The sequence below is a fragment of the Azolla caroliniana genome, unplaced genomic scaffold (genome assembly GCF_043228905.1).
Source record: "Azolla caroliniana isolate FFs.n. ecotype wild unplaced genomic scaffold, voAzoCaro1.0.p SCAF_21, whole genome shotgun sequence".
Lineage (NCBI taxonomy): Eukaryota > Viridiplantae > Streptophyta > Polypodiopsida > Salviniales > Salviniaceae > Azolla > Azolla caroliniana.
Window position 1 is genome coordinate 12966011 of NW_028230456.1, and position 18733 is coordinate 12984743.

The 18733-nt window shown below is 36.8% G+C and overlaps 4 protein-coding genes across 7 annotated transcripts; 2 read left to right on the top strand and 2 right to left on the bottom strand.

Annotated features, from left to right (window-relative positions):
* On the bottom strand, positions 1-2017 carry LOC147850663 (mediator of RNA polymerase II transcription subunit 17-like). The gene is made up of 4 exons (XM_087336569.1): positions 1935-2017; positions 970-1055; positions 494-876; positions 1-358 (listed from the first exon to the last, which is right to left on the bottom strand). Exons 1-3 carry the CDS (start codon positions 2013-2015, stop codon positions 732-734), a joined length of 312 nt encoding a protein of 103 aa, XP_087192695.1. The 5' UTR covers positions 2016-2017; the 3' UTR covers positions 1-358; positions 494-731.
* A 716-nt stretch (positions 2018-2733) lies between these two features.
* On the bottom strand, positions 2734-3804 carry LOC147850664 (cationic amino acid transporter 2, vacuolar-like). Its single transcript, XM_087336862.1, has 2 exons — positions 3674-3804; positions 2734-3043 (listed from the first exon to the last, which is right to left on the bottom strand). The coding sequence occupies exons 1-2, from the start codon at positions 3731-3733 to the stop codon at positions 2825-2827; spliced, it is 279 nt and encodes a 92-aa protein (XP_087192988.1). The 5' UTR covers positions 3734-3804; the 3' UTR covers positions 2734-2824.
* Positions 3805-6352: 2548 nt separating this feature from the next.
* Positions 6353-10416, top strand: LOC147850665 (splicing factor U2af small subunit B-like). Of its 4 annotated transcripts, none has more exons than XM_087336858.1 (6): positions 6353-6651; positions 6950-7036; positions 7133-7214; positions 7355-7481; positions 8569-8963; positions 9050-10416. In XM_087336858.1, exons 1-5 carry the CDS (start codon positions 6397-6399, stop codon positions 8957-8959), a joined length of 942 nt encoding a protein of 313 aa, XP_087192984.1. In that variant the 5' UTR covers positions 6353-6396; the 3' UTR covers positions 8960-8963; positions 9050-10416. The 4 variants fall into 4 exon arrangements, 3 of the variants coding, with proteins under 3 accessions (XP_087192984.1, XP_087192986.1, XP_087192983.1); XM_087336860.1 differs by having other exon boundaries at positions 6354-6651; positions 10013-10416; XR_015531700.1 differs by having other exon boundaries at positions 6355-6651; positions 8569-9182; positions 9280-10416.
* A 1711-nt stretch (positions 10417-12127) lies between these two features.
* Positions 12128-13918, top strand: LOC147850666 (uncharacterized). The gene is made up of 2 exons (XM_087336861.1): positions 12128-12426; positions 13102-13918. The coding sequence occupies exons 1-2, from the start codon at positions 12320-12322 to the stop codon at positions 13799-13801; spliced, it is 807 nt and encodes a 268-aa protein (XP_087192987.1). The 5' UTR covers positions 12128-12319; the 3' UTR covers positions 13802-13918.
* The last annotated feature ends 4815 nt before the right edge of the window (positions 13919-18733 follow it).

Here is an 18733-nt window from a genome sequence, read left to right on the forward strand (position 1 = left end):
TTCTCTCAAAAAGACCATTTACCTATACATTTTAGCAAAGGTATTTGGGGTTTTTTCTTGCAAGCACATGGGAAGAAAACACTACATAGGAAACCAAGAGACTGATACCTTGCAATGTAGAATCAGCCTGGTTTTCTTGGAAGAGATGATTGAGAGTCTCACTTCGAAAGAGAGAGGAGAGAAGCTTGATGAGCAACTTGAGAAGTCGGATCCAACATCTTGCAGACCAGTGGAGAGAGAGAGAGGGCCAGTTCTCTGTCACTAACCGAGCCAAGCCAGCGCCTCGTACTCCATGCCGATACAGAAGGAGGAGACAGAGATGGAGACGAGATGGAGGTGGAGGTGGAGATGAAGATAGCTGAGGAGGAGGAACAAGAGCCATTTGTGAAATGAAAAGATTTTCCTGTTTTCTGGTGGTAATGCACACATTCTCAAAGTTACTTTCTGACCAGTGGTATTATTTAGTTTCCCCTAATATATATAGATTGTTTACCTGCTCTTCAACTAGAGCCATTTGGATAAAGCACTGAGTAAGCTGCAATTGCCCATTTACTGACAGCATCTACAACATCTTTTTCACTGGAGACGCTAGGTTTCCTCTCAATTACTATGACATCACCATCACGTACAGCTGTATCAGATGATATTGTAGCCAAGTTATCCTTCGAAATGTGGTTGTGAGGGATATCAGCAATGAGCAATCCATTCGAATCTTGTTCAACGTTAACAGATTATAAGCCAGCTGATCTTGCTGACAACCCAGCCAGCATTTCTATTGGCATCGGTGGATAAGTCAAGTCTATGGTGAAACCCGCATTCCCACCTGGACCTGCTGAAATGCCTCTGCATCTCTTCACCTTCCAATGCTGCTGATGCCTAGCTAGCGTTTAGATAATTCAGTACAGAAATGAATAGTGTTAACTTTATTGGGTAAGGAATGAAATTCATTCCAACTCTGCAGTAATATACCTCATAAGGGCTCCATAAAATATGGCTTCTCTATTAACGTGTTGCTCCAATGCTTTTGCAGTTTGTTTCAAATATTTTCCAATTATCTGGAGACAAATAGAAGCAATGAACAGTGAATCTAGGTAAAAAATGCCCATTACAACCATCATAATAACAAATATAATATACTTATGTGGAGTATAAAGCTATATGGCTGTATAGTTATATGGAATACATAGTACATTATATAGTGTATGTAGCTATATATAGTTCTATAGAGTATGTCGCTACATGTGTACAGACTATGTCACTACATAGTTGCATAGGTGATGTTATCGTGATGATCAGAACAGACCTGACTGAAGATAGGAAGGGAGTTTTTATGAGAATTGATAATAAAAAAATTGAAATGAAAACACCAACCTTTACATTTTCAATATAATTCCAGTCATAGTGATACGAGATGTTTTCCCATGTTCATAAAATAAACAAGCAAAATAGGTTCACCCAAATGGAAGGGAAGGAGATGCTGACCGAAAACTACCAAACAAAATCCACTGCAACAGCTGGCCACTAGAAAAAGCCTCTGGTTCTTGTAATAGTAGCAATCTCCCATGGAAGGATAATGAAATGGGGAATGTTCATCCTTCACCACTGTTAATTTCGAATTTTGTTCGGCTTTTACAGACAGAATGGAACTTATCGAGAAACACAAAAGGACATAATACAAAAACATATTGCCGAACTTTCCTTCCCCCATTAACAACCTATCTCTTCCTTTGTCACATAGTTCACACAAAGGGCAGGCAAAGTTATAAAAGAAACAAATAAAGATTCTAAAATATATAATTGTACAAGGCAGATTCAGAAAATATCCATTGTAGTGCAACTCACGAGGAGAGTAAATAATAACCAAAACACTGCATGTGTACATGTAATGTCTATAATCTATATTGATAAATACAGTGTACAGTGGATTCCAATACCTTAAAGCTACGCCGTTTCGAAGCTGCCCGCAATGGTAGCTCTGAGCAAGCCTCATGTAATAACTGTTTTGGTTTCTGCATACTTGCCATTCAAAATTTTAAGCCATTCACAACCACAGTAGAATCAAAAGAAAGAAAGATACATTAACATCTTCTTAGAGACCAAAACAAGAGATTACATCTGAAAATGATGTCTTAACTTGGAAAACAACAAATATAAACACAAATAAATTAGTAAAGCATCGTGAAAGAGTGATTCTCACATGAGTAATGAAGTCTAAAATATAAGAAAGTTCTTGTTGGGCCATTTGCAGATTCTCAACAAGTCCCTGCCATGGCCATTTTGAAGATTCCTGTGCAGCAGCTTCGTTGGTAGTTCTAGCTTTCTGTGCTTAGTAAAGGAAGCCACGAAACAAATGGACAGATCAACCCTGGCACACATGTATATGATGCAATGAGATAGAGACAGATTTTAATAGAGACAAATACTCCATCCAGAATGAATATACCCAAGCACCCATCGTAACCAAATATAGTGCATGCCATTAAGATCGACAAAGTTTGTTAATGCTTTCATACATCACCATATGATGCTATCTACATATCTGGTGTTCCACCTATAGACTCGGCACCGAAGAAAAAAGGTTGGAACAAACCCTCAAAATCTCTATAAGTGGATATCTTTACCTAGGGAGAAGTTCGCCACATGCACCTACCGCAACGAATACAGATCCAATAACTGAAGCCAAAATTATCATTTCCACCACCCAATGGCTTCTACCCTCCGAATCGCCTGCAAGGTACAAAGCACCTTAAAAAAATATCATATTACCGAGAATTTCTTAAAGATCTGAAATCAACAGAATTTTATCAATATCTGGGCTATTTTTTTAGAGTTGCACTTTTGGATTGTCAAGCAAGGGGACAGTTTTTTCTTGTTGGACATCTTGTGATGTCACATCGGATGGGAAAAGATTGGTGAAAGTAGGGATTGTCAAGGGTGGCATGGCATCAACAGGAATAAGAGGTGCATTGTCTGGGGGCATGTACCTAAGAATGAGAATTGAGATCCCCGCGATAGCAAATGCAAGCAATGTGCCCACACTTACCTATTGCCAAAAAAAGTCGAATTGCCTCTAGTTTTATATAGAGATTCATAATTATATGTAGTTTTACATAGAAACTTTGAAACCTTACAAAAACATGATAACAAAGACTATGAGAGCCACCTCCCACTACATTCATATTAGTTGTATGTACAATTTTTCTAAAACGTTGTCTCCACTTGTTTTCATAATTTTGCATTTCCTCAGATATTAGCACACACTTGTTTCAGATCATCACTCTCTCAAATGCTACTAAATATGTACAAACTTGGATTTCCATGATTATTATTAGGGATTTTCAGACCATGAAACAACATCAAATTGATGTTTTCTAGGGTACTATTTAATTAATTTAAGAGAATTAATCATTCAGAACTTTAACCCTTTTGGGTAAAGAATAGAACTATTTAATAGATTACAGAATTTTTAAAAGCATCAAACCTATGAAAACATTCTCACTTTCAGGTAAACAAACAAAACTTTCAATTCAAATCTATTTTTATCTATTGTATCTTATAACTGGTTTATGTTATGTGAGGCAAGAATTTAAGGCATTTAGTATCTTCCTTTCATAATAGCGATGAAATCTTAGTTCGACCAGTATGGCTATAAAGATTTTTTTTCTCTTCTTACCATGCCCGACAAGTCATCCACATCCATGAAAAAACACAAGATCATTGTGGCTAATCCCATCACGATTAGATCTTGCCATTAATGGGAACCCATGTGCTTTGGCTGATAATCTGAAACAAACGTGGGAGTAGTCCATCAGAATTAATGAGAAAAAGGGAATTCATCTGTCTGCCTACAATCAATAGGCACATAGACACACATACCAATTATGTGAACTGTGCACATCAACAGGAAAACATTTGTTTTAAAACCAAAGTAGTCTGGCTGGCTTCTAAGATTACAAATCATGTGTGTGAGAATCTAGGAGAACGAAAGAAAGAAATCTTATTACATCTTAAAATGTTGTCTCGACTTTGAGCGCACCAAACCAACCAAATGTAATTAAACTTGTCGATCTTCTGTGCAGGGAGAAGAGAGGGGGGGGGATGTGATTTCGAAATTCGAAATAGTTTGAAGATTGAAGAGAATGTTAGAGACTGCCAAGAGAGGAAGAATGTCATTGTTTTTTGGCCCTTATTAAAACCCTAAGATTTAACTGATTTAATGAGCTATTCGCATAGTTTATATTACTTACACATAATGGGCTTAATCTTCATCATTGGAGCCCATGATGATAATCATCAATGCTAATAATTAATAATAATCTATCATCATCTCATCATTTATGGGGTTCATAATGGGGTAATCATCAATGAAAATCATCATCATCATCATGGGCCCCACTATTCAAAACTTTCATCGTGCATTCGTTTGGGGCCACATTGTTATAGTGATCTGTTGAGACAATGCCCTCATCCAACGAACCTACATCACACACAAGTGAAATTTAAGTCAGCAAAATGTTGGTAGCCACGATTGATTGTATACCTAATGGAGAGATGGAGAGATGGAGAAAACCAAATGGATTGGATGTCCCCATCAGTCATCGTTCCAAATAATAATGTCAAAATCTGCATACGCATTGACTATCGTCGATTGAACAAAGCTACAGTCCATGACAACTATCTAGTCTCGTACCCGAACATCTATTAGAGAGAATAGAGGGGAAGGTAGACTATAGTCTTATCGACGGATTCTCTAAATATGTACAACCAAATCTCGATAGTGCCCAAAGATCAACATAACATTGCCTTTTTTGCCATTGAATTTGGGATATTCATGTACCAACACATGTCATTTGGTCTGACACACACCTCACCTCTAAGTACCTATCAAGGAACGAGGGGCATACTACATCATTGCATCCAACCTTCACAAATGGTGTTGAATCCTATGTCGATGACCTGTGTTGCCACTCCACGCACAAAGAACACCTCCAACTACTACATACGATGTTCGAGAAATGCCAGGAGTAGCAACTCTCACTTAAATCCCTTGAGTGCTAAATTTGTGTCAAATATAGACTTATCCTTGGGTCAATGTGGTATCGAAAGATGGCGACATCTCTACATATGAAGCAAAAGTCAAGACTAAGCAACTTATACTAAACATTCTCACACCCCACGAATGAAAAACAAGTGCAAGGATTCCTGGGCTATGTGGGATACTACATACGCTTCATCAAGGATGTTCACCGAGAAAGCTTAGTACACATTCGGTTAAGTGTGTGCCCACTTAAGTGCGTTAGTTTTCTATTAAGTGTGTTTATTATTATTATAGAGGTCAAAATCGAAATCAATAAATTTACATTGTTTCATGACGAAATTACATTAAACCAAATTGAAACTATGTTCCACACATTCAGAAACAACAAAAGGAGGTTTTGTGTCTATGTGCGTGTCATGTGTTCTATGTGTGTGTTGTGTGTGTGTTTACAATTACGAGTATGTGATTTTGATTCTTGATTAAAGAACATAAGCAAAGAAGGGCAAACAATTATTGATGATTGTGAATAGTCAAGTTTTTGTAGTGATTAGCCGTGAACGCGAGCTCTCATTCTCCATGTGCAACAAAACTTCCATCTATTGTTCTTCTCTTTCTGTGTGTGCTTGTGCCACGTGCATGCGTGCTCTTTTCCTACACGAGAAAGCCTCTCTCCCTCCCTCTCTCTTTCTGTGCATCTTCTTTATTCTCAAAGATGACAGAAGTTGCAGCCTGTGATTTGTCCATTGCTCCCTCGCACTCCTTTCCTGTCACCTCCATTTGCACTTCGATTCCTCAAACCTGCTGCCACTAGGAAGAAGACGCAAGAAAAAAACTCATTGCATCCAAGGAAGTTCATTAGTTTTGTTGCATAATAGATGTATTCCTCAAGACGTAGCAAAAAGGTGAAAACTAAAGGTAATCTAGAATTGAGAAAGAAACTGAAGAGTGTGTATGCTGAAACCAGAAACGTTTCAGGTCAATTATATCACGTAAATTGATCACTTTCCTTATCAAGAATTGTATGATTGGAGCACAGAAGGAAAATATTTCCGAAAACCCTAAAATGTTTTAGAAAACCTCTAAGTGCGCACTTAACCAAATGTCTATTCTATTGTACATATGTACATACATACATAGCTACGTTACAACGGGTTTTTCTTTTTCTTTTTCCCGGTGTAGTTTTGTCCGGCGTAGTTTTTTTGTCCGGACGGACAGAAAGACCGACCCATCATCATCATCATCATCACCATCCATCCATCCATCGAACTCAGAGATCACACAGACAGACACACAGACACACAGAGAGACAGAAAGACAGAGAGACAGAAAGACAGAGAGAGAGATAGAGAGATCAAGCTATGGCGGAGCACCTGGCTTCCATATTCGGCACGGAGAAGGATCGCGTGAACTGCCCCTTCTACTTCAAGATCGGGGCTTGCCGCCATGGCGACCGCTGCTCCCGCATCCACAACAAACCTACCATCAGCCCCACCATACTGTTCTCCAACATGTACCAGAAGCCCGACTATGGCGCCAGCATCACCCTCGGTCTCGACATGGCTGCCTCCTCCGCCGCCGTCTCTGATCCGCGCAAGATCCAGGAACACTTCGAGGTCACCTCCTCTTCTCTCTCTCTCTCTCTCTCTCTCTCTCTCTCTCTCTTTCTTTCTTTCCTCCCTTCTTTGAGATCCACAGATGTATGGTCGCTTGATTTTTGACTAAAATTATGCTCCTTTCATTCTTTTCTCCATTCCTCGCTAACCATTATTTTCTTTCTTTCATCTTATAGTTTAGTTGTCTTTCTTGCCTCCTCCTCCTCCTTTGCTTTTGTGTGAAGTTGAACCATCCTGTTGCGGGGAATTTTCACTTGATGATCAAGTTTTGTCTCTTCTCCTCTATGTTAAAAAACAGGATTTTTACGAAGACATATTCGAGGAGCTAAGCAAGTATGGGGAGCTGGAAAGCCTAAACGTTTGTGACAATATGGCTGATCATATGGTATATTTATTACTACTATTTTCGATAATCGATTCTCCTTTGTTAATGTATTCTTGGTTTAAATCGTTGTTTATGCTTATCATATAAACTATACAGGTTGGTAATGTCTATGCCCAATTCCGTGAAGAAGAGGAAGCAGCAGCAGCTCTACAAGGAATGAGAGGGAGGTTCTATGCAGGCATGTGTTTTGTACATATATAATGATTTCCGACATCCCGCAATCGATTGTGTTCAAGATTTTGATGAGTTTTTTAGTGGAAAAGGGTAACCTTTTGTATTCGGAATGGATCGATTCTTACTGACTCGTCGTATACACAGGCCGTCCTATCATTCTAGACTTCTCACCAGTTACTGACTTCAGAGAGGCTACATGCAGGCAGTATGAAGAGAATACGTGTAACCGTGGTGGATACTGTAATTTTATGCATTTGAAGAAAACAAGCAGGTTATATCTGAACCCAAACAGGACGTGAACATAATGTGAAATTTGATTGTTCGTCCTTGAAAGAATGAGAATTTATTTGTTCGGCTGCATGAAAGAACATGAAAGTAAATTGATTGGTCATGGAAGAATGTCAACAGAGTATATGTATTGTTTGACTGTGAAACAATGTGAAGAGAATAGGATTTGTTATCTTACCATCGAAGAATGCGAATATAATGTGTGTTGTTTTGATCACATGTAGCAATGGGCATGGTTTCAGCTCAAAGTGAACCGAACCGTTAAGCCATGGTTTAACGGTTTATTGGTTCCAAAAAAATTTAATGGTTTGGTTTGGATTCTCGATAAACGGTTCGGTTCTAAAACTCGGGTTTACAGGTTTATAGGTTTTTGGTTAACTTTTTTTTTACCTTTATAGTTTATTGATTTAATGGTTTTTTATTGATTTAGTTAATTTAACTTAAATTTTTATTTAATTTAATTGTTCAATTAAAGTTTCTTTTATTGATTTAATAAATTTAACTTGAATGCTTATTTAATTTAATGTACTTTTGTTTATTTAGATGTTTAATTTAGTTTGACTTATATGGTTAGGTTTAAATTTTTTATTAAATGGTTCAGTTTGGTTTTAAGTGGTTTGGTTTTGACTTTTTCTTAAATGGTTTGGTTTAAATACTGAGAGTTCATTAACGGTTTGGTTTTGTTTTTGTTTTAAATAAACGGTTCGGTTTCTTTGCCTTGAAACCAAACCAAACCGAAACCGAGCCGTGCCCATTGCTAATCACATGAACATAACGACCAAGTGTCAAAGAACATGAATGTTATATAGATAGTTGTTGAACATGAAAGAATGGGAACATGATTTCATTTGGTTTGACTGTGAAATTATGTAAACATGACGTGAATTGTTTTAAACACGTAAGAAGAATTTGAATGCATTTTAAACAAGAATACCTTACATTATGTTGGCCACAAAAGAGTGAAGATGATGTGAATTGTTTTGACCATGAAAGAATGTGAACATAATGTGACTTGTTTTGCGCATGAAGGAATGTGAACATGGTGTGAACCTTCTTTAAAAAAATCTCAGGGAGATGCGAAGGAAGTTATTTGGGAGGTATCGGAGGAGCAACAAGAGCCGAAGCCGAAGCAGAAGCCGGAGCCAAAGTCGTAGCCCAAGACGAGAGCATGAGAACAAACGCGAAAGGCATTATGGTGACCATCACAGTTATGGCGGACGAGCCATGAAGCATGGGAGTGCCCCAGATGACCGCCGGTATGAACGTGATGACCGTAGGCCTAGAAGAAGAGACGATGATAGAGTTCATAGCCCATCGGTCCGAAGGCGGAGTCCTTCTGGACACAGAGATAGAAACCCTGTGAGAGAGGGAAGTGCTGAACGAAGAGCGAAAATTGAGCAGTGGAATAGAGAGCGAGATGGGCGGCACCAATCCGATGATGGGAATGAAAATGGGCACTAAGAACGTAAGAAATCGTTGTATCATTTTTTATGTGCTGCTTAATGGGTAATCTGGTTTTGGCTTGACTTGGCTAACAAATCTAGGTTACAGGTAGGTTTATGATTTGTGTGGATATGCTAAAGGATCATATAATAGGTCAAAACGATTCGAATATTTGCACTTTCGGGCCTTTCACTATTCTTCTTTGATTAACCCAACAAAATCTTTTGAAGTAGAACAACAGGTAGATCTCACTTTGAGGCTTCCAGAGGCTGCTCACATTGTAGGTTGATTTTGTGGCTACCCTATGTAGCTCACACTATAGCTTGATTTTTGTGCAGGTTTGCAGGTTGAGGATTCCATTCACATTAAAAACTATGTAATTATTAGATAAATGGAATGATTGTTGGATGCAGGCTGCTTGTTATTGTGAATGTGCATATTTTTCTTCTCAAGGCCATTTGATAGGTTGCGATGGAAGACGGCACATAGTCAGTTTTGGCATTTTTTAGGTTGCCGTTCCAGGTGTGTACATCATTGGAATATGCTATGCCAAACTGCTTTCATTCTGAGAAACTTTAGGCATGAGGAAGGGGATGAGGGTAGTGATGGTGAGGATAATGAGAGGTGATGGTGATGCAGTTCCAGGTGTGTACACCGGAATATGCTATATGGTGATCTGCTTTTGAATGTAGAAGCTTTAGATGCGGTGACAATAATGATGGTATGACGTGCAATGATGATGATGGTACATGCATTGCAATATGCTATCCTAATTTGCTTTTCTGCAGAGAAGTGTTAGATATGATGGTGACCATGATGATCCTTTTGATGGTAATGGTGATGGTTGTATGATGGTTTTGTTGGACGAAGATTTACAGGAAGGGTCTTGCGGAAAGATGGCTAGGTTGATGAGGGTTGTTATGTGTAACTTTGTGATAGGTTGGATGCAGGTTTTCGCACCTTGATGATTTGGTTTGACTATATATGTACATTAATATATATATATATATATACACATCTGCAGGGATATGCAAATGCCTTTCTCCCTAATTGCAGCTTTGTGGTACACAGGTGGATAGCTCAAAAATCCATGTTATTCTCAAATCATGATGATGATGCAGGCGCAGGGATGCAATGCATTGCACAGGTTGTTTTTATGATTGATGCTGATGCTGATGTCGATCTACCGGTGTGTCTGTTACTCATGTGGGCAGTTTGATGTTCGAGTTACAGCATGTGCTTTTCTTCAGGGTTGCTTTTTAGTGCAAAAAGCAAGGATTTATTATTATTAGGGATTCTCGAGAGAAGTTTCCGAGAAAAGGAAGCATAATGTGATGATAGATAAAAAAGAGAGTATAACATATCGGCCCTACTTCTATAGGAAGCCGTGGTCTGGAACCTTGTTGGTTAATTTTTTTTCCTCGTTAAAAATCACGAAAACAAATTATACTGAACAATTTGATTGATATTTTTTTTGTTGCTTTTTTCTCATGTAGTCTGTGATAGTTTTCTTGCTTTGGATCCTTCTAAATGCCGTAATGCATACATAAGGTGGTTTCATGAAAAACGATTCGAAACCAGTTTATTTTGTGTTGTGGCATATGTTGATGCACTAAGGGTTTGAGGTTATGAGGTGTGAGAAGGTTATATGTAACATTCTGACGTACCACATCGTTACGTTAAACACACTGATTTAGAGCTTTGCTTTTTTTTAAGTATTATCATTGTGATTAGTGTGAAAAGAAAACGTTATAATAGATCAGTGTGGCCATTAGGTTAAAAGCGCCTCGTATAATGAAAGTAATTTAATATCACCAAGATAATTTGAATGAACTCGTATAATGAAAGTGATTCAGTATCACCAGGATAATTTGAATGAACGGATGTGACAAACAGTGTAAATGAGAAGTTTAGCAACATATGTATTCACCATGGATGTTTGTTTGCTCCATGCTTGTGTAACGATGATGGCTCTCTCTAACGAGGTTTTCCATTAGAGATGTTAACATTCTCATTTGTTGATCTTCAATGCCCCTTTATATGATATAAAATGTGGATTAAACAATTAGCAAGTCATTAAACAATCAATTTCTAGCATTAAAAATCCATGTGGTGAATCTCTCCTTGCGGCAAATAGTTACACATTATAAGAAATGAATATGACGTGTTAGGCTTTACAATTTGTTGGAAATTACCCCCTTCCTCAATAGCGTGGTAGACAAGTCTTCATTTGCAACTCAAGGGAGTTACAAATATGAGGGTTGAGGACAGCTTGTAAAGGGCACTACACTAATCTCACAAAATAAATGTAAAAGGTTGTCCTTATCTCTCTCTCTCTCTCTCTCTCTCTCTATATATATATATATATATATATATATATATATATATACACACACATACTTCCCTTTTTTGTTTGTAAAAGGTTTTATATAGTGTGATTGGGGAACTCCGAGAATATTATGAAAATCCACAACAATGTCCACATGATATGTATAGCTCTCGGAAACCCAAGAAAAAAAGGGGATTCAAATAAAAAACAATTGTCAAAAGACATGTGTGGACATAGATGCATGGACGCTCGCGAGTCACGCACACTTAAACATGCACATGCACATGCTCATGGGCACACACCCATGACCAAAATATCACCCTAGATTCCTCAAGGCTTACCTAGCTTGTATATCATGAGAGAGCTTATGTGGCACGACTCCTCCACTTAACCATTGTCAATATACGTGCATTATCTCAAAAGGTATCCAATGCGCACATGGTAAAGGTGTTCACAACACTTTGTCTTTTTAATTAAAGATATGGATGAATGTAATACGCACAAATCGGATGAGTTCATCTACTACTCCCTTTGAAACTTTGCGATGTATTATGCTTTGTCATGTTAGGCAAGGGTTGCCGTGTTCCCGAATTTCACATAGTTTGCTGGACATGGGATTTGCTTGCAATTCGTACAATATGAGTGGTGCTTGTTTGACTCGAACTCATCCTCCACACTACCCCTCCAGTAACCATTAAACATTGACAATGAACATGTGGAATTACATAGCACTCCCCCCCCCCCAAACACTAGAATTTCCCCATCTCTCTCTCTCTCTCTCTCACTCACTCACACACACTTATATCCACATCTTCACAATGAGATAACTACACATCTAGCTAGACACGCACACATTCAAAGGTCTTTGGGAGTCTTGAAAATCAGCCATTTCATCATCTTTAACCTCCAATTCCAATGCCTTGTCTTTGATCACACATATAGCCGCTAAACACCACTTACTACTTGCTTATTACTTACCACTTCCTTCTTAACAGTACCACTTTTCCACCACTACTAACATTAAGTGCCATACTAAAGGATTAAGCTTGATGGGAATTGGTGGCGGCAGCAATGGAGGCAGTGGCGGCACCACCGATCTTTCACATAATATAGAGTTGCCTGGGGGACATTCAAATCAATTTCAGCAGAAGAATAGGTAATGCTTATATACATGTGCCCAAATGCCAGGTACCACTTCTTTCGTGTCAAATGAAGGTGTACTATACCATGTATACAAGATCATGAAGCATGTCTATGTAATGAGAATATCTCCCTCACACATAGTTGTATGTATGCCATCAAGATGCATAATACATATGGGGACACATAATATATCATGTAGACATGGGGATAACACATGTGAATACATCATATATCATGTAGATGCATATACACATGGGGATATATCATATACCTTCAAGCACAGATGCATGTACATCATCATATACAAGTATACCATCACATCGAGGTCCATATACACATTAGGATTTCACACCCATAAATGTATATGGACCTCGATGTGATGGTATACTTGTATATGTATACCATCACATCGAGGATGGACATATGTATATTATGGGGGATACATCATATACATGTATAACATCATGGACATACATGTATGCTGTTGATCTAGCATGTCACCATGAGAAAATCGATATCCGACATGATACATAACATCGACTTCGCATAACATTGATCTCTCTCCCATAACATTCACACTAGCATGACACTTTTACAACCTCAAGATCTCACATGACACATAACAACATTCAGATCTCGCATAACACATACCCGATCTCGCATAACACATGCACCATTTACCTTGCAGGTCAGGCAATGGCCACATGAATGGATGTGTTTACGACGGCCATACATCACTACATGATCATGACAGCCATCATCTACGGAAAAGACATAATCAACAACAACAACAAAATGACATTGGACAAAATGACTCATCCTCATCATCAAAATGGCCATGGTCACGCCGAAAACACGTCCATATGTCCGACAGGCCAACGGGGACACAAGTCCATGTGCAAGCATTAGACGAGATAGTGTCGGTAAATTCTTTCTTCACCGTGGCAGTGTTTATCGGGTTATCATTCACAAACCCAACATCGCAAGCGAATCTGGTGGCATCATGTGTGGTAGGGAATGAATATCGCAGCTATTTGCTCATCCTAGAAGTTGTAGCTTTCGGTAGCTACCTAATGTCGAGCCTCATTGCGCAAGGTCTCAAATTGCTCATAGTTCTCACCAACGGGAAAGATCATCCCGACCAATCTATGAGTGCCCAAATAAATCCCAAGTTCCTTAGGTTTGGCATGTTTGTCACTGCCCTTGGTACCATTGTGGGTACAATATTTCTTACCACGTCCATGGTCGTTTTGATACAAATAAGGTTGGGTCACCTTGTGTGCGATAGCAGCGATTGGTCCAAATGGGCAATTATCCCTTTGGTGACAATGGTCTTTTCTGGCTTGGTGGCCTTTATGTCAGCTGCCTTGTTTGCTTTCATCACCTAAGATTTAAGCCACATTTCTATGCTATTGTTGCCCTTCATGTGAACTAAGTTCTCTCATGTGTTGGTGAACCATCTCATTCTATCTCAATTCAAGAAGTTTTGGAGTGCTTCTGGTTTCCTCTTGTGGGTGTGTGTTGGGATCAATCCTAGTTTTGACAAGCTCTTTCGTATATTTGGTTTCTTGGGGGCGATGACTCTAAAACCATATTTTTCGACCTCATTAAATTGAGCCAAACTCTAGGCTTTGCGGACATACTAGTTGTCCCTCGGTCAAGTCCATCATGGTAGCAACTAACCACTGATCCATGAAATGCCTTCCAAGCATCATTGGGTTTGTCTCTTCATGCTCATTATACTTCTCATGACATCCAGAGCATCCTAATGTGCCCTTTTCATTGAATGTTTCTAGTTAATCGAGTATAGGAAACCTCTAGCTCTCTATCTTTGTATCGATTCTTTGTGGGGTTTCACCTCTCTTACATGTGATATAATTTATCTCAGACATCAAGTGTGTTGGGGTTGTATGTCTTCTTGTTGGATTGATTGGCACACGACATATAAAACATCCCTATTATATAAAAAAGCTCAAATAATCACACCTTCATATGTTGTTGACAAAAAATCTCCCATCATGACTTTATGGCAACATAAGTATGTGTAAGTTTTTAAGATAAAGTAGTGAGATCACGTGAAAAGTGGTTTGTTTCATAATGAAAATTTCTAGCCTTTACAATGCCCTAAATAGTTAAGTTCCCCAATGTTTGTTTTCATTAAGAGTGTCAATACGAATTCTAGGATGTCATATTGTTATAAGCATGAGACATATTCTCAATGGTAACAAGACAATGTGTGCTAGAACATACCCCCCACCAATTTGATCTAATGAACTATCGCTTATAAAAATTCATGGCCTTACCCTATTAAAATAATTAGGTTGTATATGGCTTCAAGTATGATAATGTGGTGTTGAAGCTTGGGAACCTTAAGATTGTGGATGATCAAGTATCCAATAAATGTGTCTAATGTTGAATCATGCCCACTTGTATTTTGCTTCTAGAACAATGTTGAGCTACAAATTCACTTTTCCACAAGTTGAGGGTTGCTTATTTGATATCATCAACTTATAGCAAACTTTATAAATGTCTATTCTCACAACACTTCCCCTCAAATATTGTGGTTCCAACCATAAATATGTCAAAGAAAATGCAAGAGTACCTCGGTTCTAATTCCATACAAAAATAGATAAGAGAGTTATGAACAACTAGTGTTTTCTATATAGAAAGCAAATCATCGTTTTAACACACACATGTTTCCAGCATTTATTATTGTATCATAGACATTCTTATTATGCAGCTTTAGAGGGTTTTCATTATCATAATCCTACATTTCTCCACGCTCGAATAATTAATCACTAACGACAACCAAAGCTATAAGAACTTAGAAGTTTTGATGACTTTACGGACTTGTACTCGGATGTGGGTTTCTTTGAGTATTTTAATACATCTTACTTTTTATCAATCTAAAACCAAAATAGTAGAGACGTGTGCATTTGGATTGGAATTTTCATATGAAGATTGATATTTGACATTTTAGAGATGAATGGTCTAGTGCATACGACAAGCGCAATATGCTCATAAATAACTTGCAAATTTCCTCTTTTCTTGTGAATTTTTAAAACTATACAAACTTTTTGCATTGTACTTATTCAATTGAACCAGGGCTTCGTATTTTGAAGGTTGACATAAATGAAGCTCGAAACATCTAATACTTGTGTGCCATCACTTCTCAAGTGAAGAATCAAATAGTTATTTGTATCCATTTGCTTCCGTGCCATAGGAAATGTCGTTTCATACAATAAGAAACTTCATTTTTTAAGTGTTACAATGAGATGTTTCACCGCTAGGCCTAATACATACATCAAACATTTGAATCTAAACCATCAACGTTTAAACAATAATGACCGAAAAAGATAGATATATATTGGAATGAAAATTCTCTTTCTAATTATAGATAGAATCTACCTTTACATATTTATTAATTAAAATTAATCCATAAGTTATAAAACACGTCCATAATAGAGGTTTGCTAAGAATTTGCATGAACAAATGAGAAAGATGGAGTTAGTGAGATGTTATAGAAGTCCCCATAGATAAAGAGCAAAGCCAATATGTAAATGATAGAAACTTTCATATGCGATTTGGAGAGGACAAATCAATACATGATTGAAAGAAGAAAAAGGAAAGGAATTTTCAAGTTCTTATTTTTCTCTAAGAAGAATAAATACATTGACCTTTCAAAATTTCAAAAACTACTCTCTTTCAGAATTCCTATTTTTATATTTGTTGCTGCCACCATAATTTAGGAAAGCCCAAATAACCTATGATCATTCAAATACAAGAGAACTAAAGAGAATATTGCGACATAACTTGCATTTATGTTCATATGTGCAACATGTTGGACAAACCATGAATGATATTAATGATATTAATATAAAATGGGTAATATGAGACAGACTAGCCTTAACATAAAATAGTCCTAAATGAAACGAGAGTTCATTTTCCATTGGAATATAATAGCTAACTTTATATTCCTACATTATAGTATGTACTATGTATAACAAAAGAGTTTCTCTTTTCTATGTTTAGAAACTGTGTGCACCTTAACAAAAAGTATAATAACTTAATGATTGATCGATTCTTTCTTGTCAAGTTTTTCTATCTTTAGGTAGGAAAGCTTAAGAAAGTTAACTATAACACCAATCCAGCTAAATTTCAATGACAATTATATGTGACACCATGATTATTGAATCTAAAATTTCCACTTTGATGCATGGATGCAATGTTGTCTTTTGATGGCTAACATTGCCTGTCATGAGAACGGTATTCCAAAAATTTTGCCTGTCAAATGACGTTTTGACAAAAAAATTGCCCTTCAAAAAGTAAATATGTCGAATATTCGTACTAAACAATATATTATGCCCTTCTATCCTTTGCATCTTTCCAAATTTCATATACATGATCCGATTGTATTTCTTCAATGTGTGGCCCATTCAATAAGACTCACATTAAATCATCTAAATGTTCTATATTCAATCGTTTTCTTTTCATCTCTTTGATGAGATTTTGCTTAGAGAACCCTCTCTCACACGAAACCGTGCTAGATGGAATAACCAAAGTAGCATGCCATAATTTCATCAAATGAGGGAAACTATCTTGCCAATCCTTCATTTTGCAAAACATACGCCAAGCTTCACGCATAGTATAGCCTTCACAATTTAAATGTAAAGTGTCAACAAGCCTAAAGAGTTCCATTTCACAAGCCTTTGTATCATGTAAAATTTGAAGACATGCATTGACATCAACATTTGGTTGTAAGTGAGAAATCAAAATTCCCAACCATGTCTTTGCTTTACTATCCCTAATCACATCATCCTCTGCATAATGGCATGGGTTGAATAATTTTGTTGCATTGAAGAGGCTTAAGCTTAAATCGGGGAACCTTGCATTTAGTCCATCAATAATCTTTTGCAAATAATTTTGAGATAGTTGAATACAACTTTCAAGCATAGATTGACACATGTGCGAAATTCGTCATATTCTCCATGCGTGATATTCTCAATATTCGAGAATACGAAATGGCCCCAAGAATATTATAAAACCATTCGTTTTACAAAAATATATAAAATATTAATTAATTCATTTTTTAAAATAAATTTAATTCATTAAAAAAAGAACAATCATTCATTAATAGATTATATACATATGATTAGTATTAACTCTCTTTTATAGTGTCAAATAAAAAATGGGGAAGTTTATGAACCTTTATTTTAATTAATTATTTAAAAAAAACGAATATTTGTATATTTATTATAGAAATATAATTAGTGTGAAGTCCAATTTTTAATATCAAAATAAAAATATCTATAATTTTTGAGAGAATAAAAAGTGAGGAATTAATGAACCTTTATTGTATTTTATTTATTTATTAAAAATAAAACGAATACTTTTATATTTATTATAAAAATTTATTAGTGTCAAGTCCCTCTTTTAATGCCCCTTTTTATTGTGAAGTCCCCTTTTTTTTATCCCAGTAAACTAAAAAAGGAGGGAGTTCTTGGACTCTCTTTTTTGGGGGGGGGGGATAAACGAATACTTGACCATGCATTCGTATGCGTATTCGTATGCATTCAAATGGGAAACCCCACAAATGCGAATATGTCAATCTATGCTTTCAAGTGATCCATCTATAAATGGCGTCATTCCCTTAGATTTTTCAATATTGAGATTCTTATCATTATGACTTGCTTTATTCATGGGAATTTGTTTGAAGTATAGTTCATGTCTATATGTAATGCCATCTTTATCCTCTATGGAAAAAAAAAACAAGAAAGACCTCCGCAAATTAGAAATAGTAATATCAATTTTTGCACCAATTGAAGTTACATCCAAATTTTCATTTTGAAGTTTCATTCTCAAAATATTCATCAAATGTAACACATCAGCCATCATACAAAAGCAAAATTGTACACTATAGATACAAGCTTAATTATACCACTCTTTTAAGTTCTCTTTCTTCCAAACAGTAAGTATTGAAAGCATTATACTCACTAGTCTTTCCATGACTTGACCACATGACAACCAACGAATATTATGAATTTGTAAGGGTCTATGAGCATCCAATTGCATTTTCTCCAAGAGCTCTAAAATTTCATGTGTTTGGTACTATTGTTAGCCCATGCATATACCGTATTTGCAATTTTTTCTACAAGAATGAGCTCACAGATATCTCTAGATATATCTAAAATAACCAATGCTTCTCTATGAGCAATACAATGTACACCAACCAAATTTGGGATATCATTTTTCATTAATGTTACTTTTCCAATTTCACTACCAATCATTGATGACGCACCATTAGTGGTTAATCTAATCAA